This window comes from Aristolochia californica, unplaced genomic scaffold (genome assembly GCF_029961685.1).
Source record: "Aristolochia californica isolate CCGP_79_NKW_82.1479 unplaced genomic scaffold, dmAriCali1.0.hap1 SCAF_13, whole genome shotgun sequence".
Classification (NCBI taxonomy): Eukaryota; Viridiplantae; Streptophyta; class Magnoliopsida; order Piperales; family Aristolochiaceae; genus Aristolochia; species Aristolochia californica.
The window spans coordinates 5104637-5119313 of record NW_027181804.1 but is presented as its reverse complement, the minus strand read 5'-3'; the positions used below and the strand labels follow the sequence as shown (position 1 = coordinate 5119313).

The 14677-nt window shown below is 37.2% G+C and overlaps 2 protein-coding genes and 1 long non-coding RNA gene across 3 annotated transcripts; 1 reads left to right on the top strand and 2 right to left on the bottom strand.

Moving 5' to 3' along the window:
• Window positions 1–377: 377 nt before the first annotated feature.
• On the bottom strand, window positions 378–3668 carry LOC137948908 (uncharacterized). The gene is made up of 7 exons (XM_068795123.1): window positions 3408–3668; window positions 3125–3257; window positions 1436–1509; window positions 1203–1281; window positions 1004–1113; window positions 820–884; window positions 378–636 (listed from the first exon to the last, which is right to left on the bottom strand). The coding sequence occupies exons 1-7, from the start codon at window positions 3483–3485 to the stop codon at window positions 543–545; spliced, it is 633 nt and encodes a 210-aa protein (XP_068651224.1). The 5' UTR covers window positions 3486–3668; the 3' UTR covers window positions 378–542.
• A 1855-nt stretch (window positions 3669–5523) lies between these two features.
• LOC137948347 (glycine cleavage system H protein, mitochondrial-like) lies at window positions 5524–7399 on the top strand. Its single transcript, XM_068794412.1, has 4 exons — window positions 5524–5788; window positions 6327–6415; window positions 6547–6717; window positions 6855–7399. The coding sequence occupies exons 1-4, from the start codon at window positions 5680–5682 to the stop codon at window positions 6981–6983; spliced, it is 498 nt and encodes a 165-aa protein (XP_068650513.1). The 5' UTR covers window positions 5524–5679; the 3' UTR covers window positions 6984–7399.
• Window positions 7400–9972: 2573 nt separating this feature from the next.
• On the bottom strand, window positions 9973–14675 carry LOC137948660 (uncharacterized). Its single transcript, XR_011111636.1, has 3 exons — window positions 14237–14675; window positions 14074–14100; window positions 9973–10472 (listed from the first exon to the last, which is right to left on the bottom strand). It is a non-coding gene; the product is annotated as an uncharacterized lncRNA (long non-coding RNA).
• Between the last annotated feature and the right edge of the window lie 2 nt (window positions 14676–14677).

Genomic DNA, 14677 nt, shown 5'->3' with positions numbered 1-14677 from the left:
GGAATCTTTTACCCTTTGTCGTTCCTCGGGATCCCACTCAATAGGATCTTCTACGTGTCAGCCGTATAACCGCCGCCGCTGACCGATCGACGGTCCACAGCGCGTCTCGACTTCCGACGTTCACGTAGTCAAAGCGCAGGGATCTAGTCGTGAGGAGACTCGCGAGTTGCTATTTAAAATTAAGATTTTTGTAAATAAAGAGAAAAGAATAACATACGTCACTCGCGCGTCTAATCAGTCAGATGGGGCTTTTCCACGGTGGTCAAATATGCGGCCCCGTGGAAAAGAATTTCAGTGGAAATCCCTGCAAAGTCAATAGAGCCCCGTCGGCCCGTCCGGTGGGTTTTCAAATAGAACAAAAATGCCTGGAAAACAACGACAAAATAAACTTGAAGATAAAGGCCATGCCATCAATATATTATATATATACTCTTTCTCTTCCAATATTTTCAGTTTTCGTTGAGTTTGTGAATTTACCGAATCTACGAGACGCACGTAGAGGATTGTAAATCTCTGGTAACGAATTGGAACTGAAAGGGAGCTCAAAACTGGCCTGCTCTCAGATTTCTATCCACCCTTTCTGCGTTCAGTGTCCCTGGAAGCTCTCTGAAATCTTCATTGAAAATTGAAAATGCGCTGTCATCAATACAAAAAGGTAGGTTTCAGTACTCATCCACACACAAAAGGGGGTAAACTAGCTTGGAATTTCTGCCTTCAATGCAAAACAACTAGGAACCTTGAGAAATAAGAGCAATGGGTGTGGGATAGAAACACAAAAAGAAAACACTAGATACAGTTGATTCTGCTCAAAATCCTTACCTCAGATCACCCTGTTGCCTGTGTCCAAGATTTATGAGTATAATGGCAAATCCAGTTCCAAGTATCTGCATACAATGAGCACAAATGTAAATAGTAAGTGAAAAAATTCTTGCTTTTGATCATTAGTAAAAATAATTATTTCATTAGGAAATGTAGTTATGAGGAAGCATTTAACCCTACTCACATATAATGGCCCGAGATCCCATCTGTGGGCTACAGGAGCTAACAAAAACCAAGTAATGATAACAGCCCACCCCTTTAGGCTGATAGAGAAAAGTACCATCAACATGATATCTATCAGTATTGAAAAACACAGAATCATTTGATCTGCAAAAATCATTTACAAGAAATGAATAGTAATAACATTCCATGCAGGAACTTACCAGGAACCTTCATCTTCTCCTGTAGAAATGTGAAAACAACCCTTTTCCACCTACTTGTAGACCAGGGTATCCGAAACCTCTAAAAATGATGAAGAAATTAGATGCTTATAACCTGTTTATTTTTATAGCTATTAGATGATGCTATCGCATGCCTATATCTAGTTTTCATGATGTAAATAATGCCAGAGAGTATGCAACTAATCAGCAGACACTACAGGTTGTATCGTTCTAACCAGATCATCATCCTCATCATCATCACCAATAAGTCCAGCAGGTGGCTGGGGTGCGACAGCTACCATTAGGGAGTCTGCAGTGCTAGAAATATTCTCCAAAATCAGAAACCGAAAACAAAAGAAAAAACAATATCAAATATAGGAAATTATAACACATATGCAACAAAAGCTTCCAAAAGTGCAATGTACAACATATGACACTTCTTCCGCTCATCTTGAATACAGATCTTGCTCCACCAACCATCCCAGGCAAATTTTATGTTATTACATCAGTCACGCGTTCCTGACAGGCTACTTCAACCAATTGCTTTTTAGCTTGCCCCTATTTTAGTAATGTTTGAGCTCGTACTTTCATTAGTGTGGTTGATGTAAAACTGAACGAGGTAAAATCTTTCAAACAGTTTCCTTTGTTTTGCCATCTACTGAACCTACTCCTACCTCATCTTATGTTGGTTTATTTTGACATCTGTCCTAATTACCATGACCATTTTATACATCCCACATGACAAAAGCATTTCCAATATTCTCCTGCTTCATCACCCAAACAGGCTACTAAAATCCCATCTCCATGAGTTTGTGTCAAATTCTGTCTTTACAACTATTACCGTCAGTTCATCTCAGCTTTCTCGCATAGATTAATGTGACTATTTAAGCTTCCACTCCATATAATTATGTATAAAACAAACAGGCAGTCACCTATGGTTGACACTGAAGTTGGGCCCTGTAAATACCATCAATTGAAAAACATAAAGAAACAAATAAACAGACAAAGAAAAGTGTAGCAGGTCCATCTATTGGTAACTGTTTGGTTAAGCACTAGGATCATCTAGTTGTGAAAAAAATTAATAAAAAAATATACTAGAAAACTAAATATGCTGTAGAGTTGGACTCAATTCAGTTAAGTTGGAGAAACATATTTTGAATTTCTGTTAACTTGGAGAAGCATATTGTAATCAGTATCTGCCCAACATTTAAGTGAAATGATAATTTCAACTAACTTTTTTTTGAAGAAATTTCAGCTAATTTTGAGAAGCACTGACTTTATCACTTCGTTTCTCAGTGCTTCAAAGCATATTTTCTAAACTTGAATTCAGCCAATAAGGTAAATTATAATTGATTATGCACATTTTCCTAGAATTCATCTGATTAGTGCACCATTTCACTGCTACTTTTGATTTTTATATGACCCTTTTTAATTATTTTCAAGCATAATCAGTGTAAATCATGGCACATAAGTTATGTCTTAGACACAAAATTCCTCTCAGGGATAAATACAAAGAAGCAGGAGCATCTTCAGAATATCTGCTAGTAGAGGTTCAAGCTTCATGAGGGATCAAAAACATTGAGGTTCATAATTTTTCTTCTTTTCTGACAAGTACTTTGAGCCTCTTTCTCTTTACAGCTCAATTTTGAGATTATTGTATCTGCCAACAGATCCCAATTCTATAACAATTAGCCAGTTGGAAACATGCGATCATTCTTCCTATTAGTTTGTGCTCTGTAAATGTTGATTAGTAGAATGCTAGAAATTATGAATATACACAAGAAACAATTTCTAGTTTGACCAGATAGAAGACGTGTAAACATGGAACAGGCAGATCACTAGGGGAACCAGCAGATTTTTGCATTAAAGAAGGCTAACTAAGACAATTACAGAATAAAAGATTGCATGAACTGAAATTAAATTACCTCCATCATTGAGATTAAGATAGACGTCGTCCCCATTATTTTGGTCTCGCAAAATCTTCCCCTTCAAAACAAGTTTTAGTTTTTCCAGTGGAAGATGTTTATCCTCCGCTATCAATTTCCTCAAATCAGCGACCTAATTGAGAGCGACACAAAAGAAAGCCCAAATTTTGAAAAAGTTACAATTTATCCACATCAATCACCCTAAAAGTTTCAGTTCGAAAAAACTGGATCAGTTTCAGTTGAAATCAAAGTTAAAGGAGATCAAGATAGAAGGATGCACAACTTTGATGCGAGACATGACGCAAAGATGCGAAGGTCGAGAAGGACCGATGGTTCTGACGATAATATCGACTTCGGCCATGGCTTCTTCTTGTACTGATCTTCGTGACGCCTGAGATGATCTCCAGCGCCTTCTCCGCAATCTCGCCTTTGCAGTACTCACTCCAACGAAAGGGAGAATTGGGCACTTCGCGCCTCCGCAGTTTCAAGGAGGTGCCCGCACCAGAGATCAGAATGTCTGCGCACAAGCACAAGTCCTGGCCGTGTCAGCTGCACGTTCGGGCATGCCAGGACCACGTTTAGATCTTAAAATTGATTTTCTTCGGCTCCCCGCCATCCCGCTCTCGGGATATGGAGGACATGACCGAAAGTCCGAATAGAAGCTGGAACCAGTGCTGGAGCCTTCGCGTTAGGGCTCGACTCGAGCCACCCCCTGGTGTTATGCTGCTGCTAAATCAGGTTTTATTATCATATAAAAGGGAAAATTTGTTGATCTAACGCGTTAATTCCCATCTTGATTTTGATGATAATAAAAATTAATCAATCTAATATTAGAAATTGTAGTATTTCAGATGGAATTCTTTCGAGAGATACAAAAATTAAAGGTCTATGCAAACAATTGATAAGAGTTTCTCAAAGACCTCAAACTACACAACTATGTCAAAGTCATCTTAAAGAAACACCATTCGAAAGAATAAGCAAAGAATCGAATACTAGAGTTTAGGACATCTTGAAAATCACAAAAACTCGATCTATATAAAAAAATAGTTATTTTCCTCTCAAACCTTGACTTCAATCGTCGTTTACTTTAAATGATACAAGGACATGAGGTGGCATGTTAAGGTGCGTGTAGATGAAATGAATACATCAAGATATCTCTCAAAACTTTGGCGTGAATTTGACAATGAGCATCAATAGTTTGCTATAGACTTACATAATGTACATTTAGGTCTTTGCCTCGGATGGTTTCAACCCATTTGGCAATATGAATACATCATACAACATATGACATGTGGTGTTGATATTGTATAATCTATCCTCATGGAAATGTATGAAATATCACTATTATAAGAAGAAGATGCTAATTCCAAGGCCAAAGTCATCCAACAATAATATTGATGTTTATTTGCATCATTTGGTAGTCGAGGAGAAGTGTGTACAATACATATTGCACTTCTTTGGACCATAAATGATTTCTTGAGTTACGAATCACTTTTTTGTTAGAGCACCAAGGGAAAATTGGCAAGTCCAACGTGTATGAGTGAAACACACTTTGTACGATTGAAGCATGGAAGAAGGATTTGTATATGGGTCAACGACACTTTTACCCATGGACAAATAAGCGATGAAGTGATAGAAAATTTGTTAGTCAATTGGAATACCGACCCCCCTTATGTTTAGTTATCTAGATATGATATTGATAAACAAAAAGAAAACAATTTGTCAATAAATTGACTTGAAAGAAGAAGGGTATTTTGAAAAAATTATTAGTCGAAGTTAAGATTGAGACCTTATTTGGACATCATGCATATTGGGAAAAAATTGTGATTGTATTAAGGGAACAATTTTGAACATAAGTGGTAAAATAAACTACTTTGTGAATGCAAGGTTTAACTTGGAAGATATGACAATAAAAAAGGAAGTGCATTAGAAAATAGACTATGATTTTGTTTATGTCTGTTGCATTGTGAATAATGTCTTAACATTTACTTTTCATATGGGGTTGCTTCAAATATCTCGTGTTGTGTTAAGGTGGATCCGCAAACTTATCCGGCCTAAAGAGTCACGATTGTCGCATAATGATGCAACATTTGCTTTCAATGGGTTTACATGGTTATCTATCAAACAACATAACCACTCCAATTATTGAATTGGGACTAGGAATTTCTCTTAAGAGAGATTGTATTAAAAAACACTTAAGAGTTGATACATTGATAGATCGTAGTATGGAGCTTCAATGTTTTGCTTGATGTACATCGTAATCGTGATGTTACAGGCTTCTCTCCTAGTCTCCTTTCTTCACATGAGCTGCTCTCACCGGATAGGAACTCAGACCGTCTGGGTCCTCCTATTACAGAACTTTGAATGATTTACCAACAGCAGTAGATTGAGAAGACAAGGATAGGGAGTGGGTTAGGATGAGGCTCTCAATATCCACCAGTCAACTGGCCCTCCCTTCCTACCACCCACGAGCAATCGGCAAAATATAGCGTCCTTTCTCTCTCCTCCCATTTGAGTTTCCACCTTGAAAGGAAGAAGTGCAGAAGAAGAAGATAATGGCACTGAGAATGTGGGCGTCTTCAACCGCCAATGCGCTTAGAATTGCGACTGCCTCCAGAGCCTCACTTTCTCCGGCCTTTTCTTTCTCTAAATGCTTCTCCACAGGTACGGGTCTTACTCTCTTCTGCATTTTTTGGATTGGGCTTTTCTCCTAATCTCACTTTCTTCTCCACCTTATCGATTTTTCCACTGAATGGGTTTGTTTCTTTCATCTCTTAACTCTCCAGCTTCTGTAACTGTTTTTCTTGGCAATGAACTCCTTTGTTGTTTGATATGTTAATTTCCTCTCTTCCGCTCTTTAAGAGACTTCCAGATTCTACCCATTGTGGAGAGTTTCAGATTCCCACTAACCTTCACACAGGAGTTGTAAATCATAATATTGGGCTTTAAAGAAATGATTAGAAGCAAATTTATGGACGATTCAGGTTTCTGCTAGTATTTGAAGCGTTTTCCTTGTGTGTGTGCTAGCAATCGTCCCCTTAACTATGGATTTTCCGCAATTCCCGTTGCCATCCTCAGAACAAAAAATTGTATCAATTTCTAGGAAGATTTCGATTGGATTCGACGATAAGAGGATGAGTGTAAAAGTTCTGGAAACTGGGGAGTTCACTGAACACAGATAATCTTTTTTTTTTTTTTGTAGTTGTGGATGGACTGAAATATGCACCTTCCCACGAATGGGTGAAGCATGAGGGTTCAGTTGCTACAATTGGCATTACTGATCATGCTCAGGTAGACTCTTCACCTTGAATGAAGGATACCTGTTACACAGGAAGCAAAGGATTCAGTTGCTTAGAAGAATCTCACTTTTTTCCCTATTTTCTTCAACTTTTACCATCAAGTATTTGTTAAAATGGTGACAGAGTCATCTCGGGGAAGTGGTGTTTGTGGAGCTGCCGGAAACCGGTGGCTCCGTTTCCAAAGGGAGCAGCTTTGGAGCTGTGGAGAGTGTGAAGGCCACCAGTGATGTTAATTCCCCCATTTCTGGTGAGGTCATTGAGGTCAATACCAAGCTGAGCGAGTCTCCTGGCGTGGTAATTCCATTTACCTTACCTGATTTCGTTTCTGTTTGCTCAAATCGTAGCACGGAAATTCAGAGATTTTTTTTTGTATTTGATTCTCATTCTTTTGTGTGGATTGATGATATCTGCTTGGAATTTAACATGTGCAGATCAACTCGAGCCCATATGATGAGGGATGGATGATCAAGGTGAAGCCTAGTAGCTTATCAGAATTGGATTCATTGATGGATTCACAGGAGTACGCTAAGTTCGCTGAGGAAGAAGATGGTGGTCATTAGATTAGAAAATACCTGAAATGAGATGCACAGCTCACAGTAGGAGATATCAATGGTTGCTTCTCAAACTCTGCAATTTAAACCAAATTAGCAAAAGGGGAACTCACCATTGATAGTTTCATCTTCTGTCGCTTCTCGGAAAACCAGTGATGAAAACCACACGCAGTTTCATCAATTACCTGCAAATGCGATGCAAGATGGATTAAGAAGGATTGCATTTAAGTATAAACAGCTTCTATTTGTAAGCAATGATTGTTCAAGTGAGAAATGCCTTCGAAATAAACTCCATTAGTCTAATCTCCTTAGTGACAGGCCCTTCAGTGAAGATGGTCTGTTCCCCATGATCTCCTCTTGCTCTGCCTAAGAGAAGAGACAATTCGGATTATTTTAAGCAACAGAAACTACATTATAGACTCCTCAGAATTACACCGAGAAGCACAGAATGTTCAATCAATTCGTAGACCCACCTTGGCTTTGAAGATTCAGATACATGATTAGAACATCGATAATCTCCTCGTCGGTCAATCTTCTGCCTTTCTTCTTTGAAGTTGTTACTGCTTCCTTCTTCTTCCTTCTGTCATTCAAAGACGGATTGCAGAATCGCCATCAGTCTTTTTCGAGCCTAGGAACAAAACCCAAATCAGTTTCTGTGTTAATAAATGGACCGTAATTCACTCATTAACACCAAGTTTAGTTTAAAAAGCGTATCAAGATATCGTTGCACGGCACCCACCTTCAGTGTTCTGTAATAAGCAAAGAGGTGGACGTAATGGCTCTTAGAGAAAGGATAAATACAATCATCAGAGATCTCTTCTGAGATGAAAAATCATCTCCTAGCCCCCTCAAGATAGACCATGGTTAGAGAGGTTAATCTTATCTTTTAGTAATTGAAACTATGAATTTGGAGAGAGATTTGCAATGAGCTGAAATTGAGAAAAGTGATTAGGTGGTCGTTGACTGTGAGGATTTTTTTTTCACTCTCACACGTGTGAATGACTTAGGTCACGCATGTGCTCAATTCCCCTTTAGGGACTTCGATTAATCAGGCTAATTAATCAAAGTATTTTAGCCAATAAAGGTTGAAGACCAAAATTGAAGATAAAAAATCATTTGCATTGCAAGTTGACTCTCACAAGAGTCTTATAGAGTAAAAAGTCTAAAAAATTCAGAATTAATATGGTACAATCTTATATGAGTCTCACACAAGAGTTTTAGTTAAAAGTGTTTTAGTTATGTTAGCCTTCTATTTATGTTTAGTTCTTCAAATGTTCTATAACTTTGAGTATAATGGGGACAATGATAGTTTAATTATAATTGGATTTTACTTATTTTTTCTATTATAAATAGAGGTTTTGTACTTAAATTACAACAAGTTAGTGAAATATTTCTCTTTTCAAGGAATTCAACATAAATCAAAACAAAGATAAATTAAAAAAAACCTCTCAATAGATTTCTACATACACTCCAAAGGAGTTTTATACCTCTGAGTTTGATTTGCTAAATAACAAAAAGGCCAAACAACATCTACAACAATAAAAGGATTTTCAATAGCTACCAATCAATTACCTAAGTCTTGATTGGTTTACAAGTGCAAGGGTTACTCTTTTTGCATTAAAGTTGTTGAACATGGTAGTAGGACACTTCCACATTTTGGAGACCTAAAATTTCCTAATCCAGGTTTGCCATTATGTAAAATTATAACTTCATTTCTATCCCAGTAGCTCTTCTACTCGCATAAAAGCTTGACTTTTTCTAATTCAAGAATCACTATTTCTAGAGGTCAACTTCTTTTATCGAGGTCAACTCCTCTAGACTGTTGTGTTTCAAGTGATCAGTTCTCCTACTGAAGGGATTGATTTTTATTTTTTTTATATTCAAACCTCATTGTTTATGATGGTTAACTTTTTTTGATTTGTGTTCTTAATTTCTTCGGCGAAAGGGGTCGACTCATTTGCATGCGCTCCACTACTATTAACCTTTATGCTTCAAGTCTTCATCTTCCCTACTGAAGTGTTTGGCTCCTTTTGCCTAGATTTTTATTGACAATGAAAAGAGGAGTTGTAAGAGCATACGATGAATGTTTAAAATTATAAACTTATTAAAGTTTTTTAAATGTAATTGTTGTTCTCTTATTGATGCTTATATTTTAAAATGTCCTTAACTACATTTTATATTGGTCCTCATTGCCTTGTTGTAATTAATGAAACTTTATCAAAGCTATGACATAGTTTATGTGATTATGTTTATATCATATATGTTCTTATTCAATCTCCCTTATTATTTAATTGCACCTTATAAACTAATATTTTATATTTAAAATTTAAATATATTTTTCTATTATTATTAAGTTAAAATTTTAAGTATAAAAAGATCATTCTAATCTGGAGTATAATCTACTCTAGTCCACACATGATCAACTCTGCATAGAACTGGTAGATCCCAAAGTTACTTGAACCAATTTGCAAGATTCATAGGTGAATAAAAAATGCCAGTTAACTTGAAACCAATTCAATCCGCAATAGTGTGTGGGTCAAGGAGAAGACATGACACATGATTGCAGGCCTGAGATTACAGTCAAATGGAGGATCAATGCCTGGAGTAGACTTTGAGTGGTATGGTCAGGAAGTATGCTAAAATTTTCTTTTAGATAATGGGAACTGGAAAGAAAGGGGGACCTGTAAATGACTTTGTTCTGTAGCCACGAGTCCAATCACATCTGCTGAAGTTGAAATTTACATGCATTCACATCACAGTTCTATGAAAAAAAAAACAAAAAAACACCTCTAGGAATGACTCTACTACTTCCGAAGCAGTACTAGATTTAATCAAAATTATTTTCAACAGGGTGAAGCAGATATTACATCCAATCAAGTCACATTACTTTGAACTCATGTAAGGCATAGCCAAAGTACTGGAGGACTCATTTGTCTATCTGTATGTGCTGAAGCAGGGGATTTGAGAGGCGGCACACTAGAAACAAGGATTTCAACACTGATAGCTTAAGAAAGACCTATGTAGGAAAAGCCATTTCGAATACACAGTCCTAACATTGTTTACATGAAAACCTGTTTATATCCACAGTAGTTTGGGTAATGACTTTTGTTTCAAATACATATCATGACATAGTTGTTTCATTGATGGTTATTCTACCCATCAACAATTGCCGGTGACTCTGGGGTTGTGATCTTTGTATCTGGCGAAGGTGTGCATGAAATGGAGATGAGCTTTGACCGATATTCTTCTTCTCTTGGGGTAGTGATCTTAGTATCTGGCGAAGGTGTGTATGAAATGGAGATGAGCTTTGACCGATATTCTTCTTCTCCTGGGGTGTTTGTTTTGTCTGTTACACTTGCATCAGCCAAGCTATCAAGGTGTGGTTTTAATGGAACCTTGTCTGGAAGGGTCTGAGAAATTGCAATAAGTGATTCGCGAGTTTGCTCTGGTGAAACCTGTGAACTGGGCAGTGAATCCATAGAATGAAATGGTCTAACCCTGCAGAGTTTCAAATAATCTTTTTAGAATGATGAGAGAGAGTAATTTTTTTTTTTCTTTCAAACTCGAGAAGTTCTTTATTTTAAGAAAGTTATATTTTGCTTGCATGGCTTACATCTAGAAATTCAACCTGTCAACATTTTAGCAGCAATGATCCAAGAGTTATATGAATCTGTAACATTCCTAAACTTACGAGCCGGAGATCTCCTGATAGTGTGACAAGGTCATGAAATTTAATAAAGGCCAGCTCAAACCTTCGCGAAGAAGTTAGGAGACAGAACCATAAAAGTACCAAATGTAGTAGTACTTATCAATTTTAGTTCTTTTCTCTCTTCCTAATGCACTCCTCATGACAATTCCAAATACTCTGGCAACACATGACACCAATTACAAACTGAAACCTTGTTTGCAGGTTGATAGTTATGATGATTTTCAACTCATCTAAAATGTAAATTCTCCCAATACAATTCAAGGTCAAAAGTTGTATCAACTCATCTTCTGAACCACTTTCCTTTTCCAGGAAACTGAGATGGGCACAAGAATGGGGAAAACATTTTATGTAAGAGAATGAAGAAACACAGGGAAAAAAGAACAATAAATTATGATTGTACCTAGGGACAAAGGAGCTTAGTAATTTTGGTTGATCATCAACTTTTAGTATTCCATACTCCTAATTAGCTCCTACACATTTTAACTGGACTCTTGGATAGTAGTTAGACTTAACAAAAAATTTACTTCCTCATTGTCCATGCTTCACATGTAATCATCTCACAGAAACTAGTTCATATCCCCATTAACTAGGTTAACTTTCAGATACATAGTGAGAAGAGCAACGTTAGAAATATCTCAATCTTCAAAGTCGTAGCATCTGGTGACATTTGATAAAAAATATCTGTTCCATCTTCTTGCCCGCATGGCTCTGTTATCTACAAGTCCTATTTACCTTTCGAATCACTCTCTCAGCATCAAATCTTTCAATACTCATCACCTCTTCATTAAAACTATATCCAGCTAACCAAGCTCTTCTTTCACCTTGCGTCAGAATCCTCTAAACATATTTTCTGAACTGCGACTTGCTCCCCAAGTTTCAGTATCACCCAATCTCGCTATCCCCGTTAACAAGCAAGTCCTGGCTTTTCCCCATCATCCCCACTGACTAACTAAATAATTCCTACTGATAGTAAGATTTTCCACCATGAGACAAGTTTCTTAAAGAAGGCCAGAATTGATAGACTCATCCAAAAGTTGACATGTGCCAAATGCTCATCATACAAAAGAAAACCTGAGATCACTTAAATTTGCTAAGAGACAACGATGACTGAACACTACCTAAAAAACCCAACTTATTTTACTTAATGAAGAAGACACATACAAGTGCTTTGAGACCTGCAGGAGGCTGCTCATCCATGACCAGATGAGACAAATATTTGGCATGGCAAAGAAACTATGTATAATTACCAAATGCATAAACAAGTACTTGGCATATTGACAAGTGTTTGATCCTCCAATCTATGAAAATTTTAGCGAAGATGTAATAATGAATCAAATTGTAAAATTTCTTAACACTAAACTTAGTTCAAATGTAATCAGGATATGAGATGCAGAAGAATCTTTTTTCCTTGAAAATGTTATAAGAACTGCAGCAGACTAGAAACTTCAGTGACATCATAGTAAACTACACAAGAACTACGCTCTACAATCAACCATCTGACTGGTGAGATATCAATTCAACTACTGGATCATTTGGAGCAATTGGCGTACAATCATCTAGATGCCAACACTTGCTTTCCTGATTTGAAACCATCGGCCAAAAGGTAAGAACTTTTTGCAGCAAATAATCAAATAAACCATCATATCTATATCAGGTCAAAATCTAAAGACCATGACTATCATCACAAAAGAGAGCGAATAACCATCAGTATTTTCATCAATCCGAACATCCAACGAACATTTGGAAGATAACGAGATACGCCTTTGACATCACCAAACGAGGTGGTCACTAAAGATAGGGGTGGCATCGAGCCGAGCCGAGCCCAAACCTGCCTATGTACGAGCTGAGCCTGATTTAAATATTTCGAACTTGAGCTCGAGCCCAATAATTTTAACTAAGTTCGAGCTCCAACATACATTTAAAAATTTTAAAAAAATACATGTCAAATAAATTGTATATAAAATTATGCATACATTTTACATAAAATTGGGCATGACCTCTACATAAAATTGGGCATGACTAGAAAGATTTTATCTTAGTCCTGTGAATTAGCTGATGTTCCTCGGCGAGATCAACCATTTGACACTAAAGAACTTTATCCTACATAGACTCCGTCGGATAGATATAACAAAAATGTGGAGAGAAGCAAAAGCACTTGCATGACATTGAAGCTGGCAGCATTTGTACTTTGAACAATAAGTATGAAAAGCACTTGTTACAATTAACTGTTCATTACCCTTCTAGAAGAGTTTTTTCCAAGCAAAAGAGTATGAAATCTATTTGCACTTTAGACCACCATGAACTGGTACTTCTGTACATTAGGTCAAATTTTTATTGACGACTGGTCATTTCCATAGCTCGCTCAACTGTCTCATGTATCTGTCTTGACTTAAAGACTACTGATTGAGAGGGGAAAAAAATTCTGGACTAATTCATCTGTACTAATTGCTGTTAGAGGTTTTTGAAAGGGTTCAATTTCCAATTCATTTCTCTAGCCTCCTCCAGAAGCTAAGATGTAAGAAACAAGGAAATTGAATCACAATGAAGATGTGACCTGGTTTTCAAAGTCTAGCAATGTCCTGCCTCTCATAGATAAGGCAGAGTAGCAACACAAGAACCACTGTTATATTCTTGAAAATGCAACTCCATGTTTCCACCAATCCAGAAAAGTCAACATATACAAAAGACTGATCACTAGTTTTCTCTTTAGGATTGCAAATATTCATGATCATAGCCTGGAGCTGAATTCAAGTCCAGCATCAATTGCAGAAGAAAAGTTGCATTTGGTTTTAGTCATAATGGTTGCTGCAAATTCATCAAATATTCATTTGAATTATAGTAATATACTTGAATTTAATTGATGTGTATTAATCCAAAAGGGGCATTTTATGTCAGATTTTTTTAGATCAAACTAAAGATACCTTCCAAATGTCTAACATAGACTTGTTGTGATCTGCTTGAAAGGATTTTTACTGCCTGTTGCTGAATTAATAAAAGTCAAAAGGAAGGTTGTGGCTCGAGGGAGATAATAGTAATAGCAAACATAAGAACTGGCCTAGTATATGATGATCAAAATGGAGAAAAAATGATTGCAGCCGAATCAATACATCTGAGTGGAAGCTATGAAACTGAAGAAGAAGACACAGGGCATTTCTGCTTTTCTATTTAGTAGAATAAAACCCAACAAAAATATGTGTATCCCAGAAAATTCTACTAATAAAATATATGGTTTGCTCTTTGAAAGCACCAGAGATTACTCCTTGAAAAGGTGAAGGAAAAACGCAGAGGTGATGAGTTAAAACATTAATACAAAACAATTAAAACGCAAAACACAACAGAACGGTAAGAGCTAAAAACATAAAAATCAACAGTAGGGGAAAATGAGATTACCTTTGAAAAATAAGTAGGAAGGATCTCCTAAAACAGCATCAGCATGAGGCATTCGTCCGATCGAAGATAAGTAACGGAATACAGAAGATAAAAATGAAAAAAAAATCAGTGTTAGGTCGGCGATGAAAAAAAAACCCAGAAGATTAAGAATAAAACAACTTACCTCTTTCCGTCACTTTCGTCAGCGAGGAAGAAGTTCGGAGGAACAAATCGAAGAGGAAGAAGATCAGAGAGGAAGAAATCGAAGAGGAAAAAATCGGAGACCGAGACTGAGATTGAAAGTAAGGAATCGAAGAGGGAAAACGAGGAAAGGCGATCTCTGTTCCCTGATTCCCGCCGAGAGAACGAAATCGGAAGAAACGAAGTCGAAATCAATCGACCTCCCGCTCGGTGATCGCCGCCTGCTCAGAACTCCCGATTTCCCGAAGTCTCGCCTCCCGACTCCTCAAAGTCAAAATCCCGAAATCCGAAGTCCCGAAGTTGAAATCCTTACGAGCCGGCTCGCGAGGTGAACTCGGTTAGAGATCCAGATAAATCGAACGACACCGAGCACACGAACCGGCTACGTACGATGCCACCCAGTCTAAGATGCATCACCATCGAA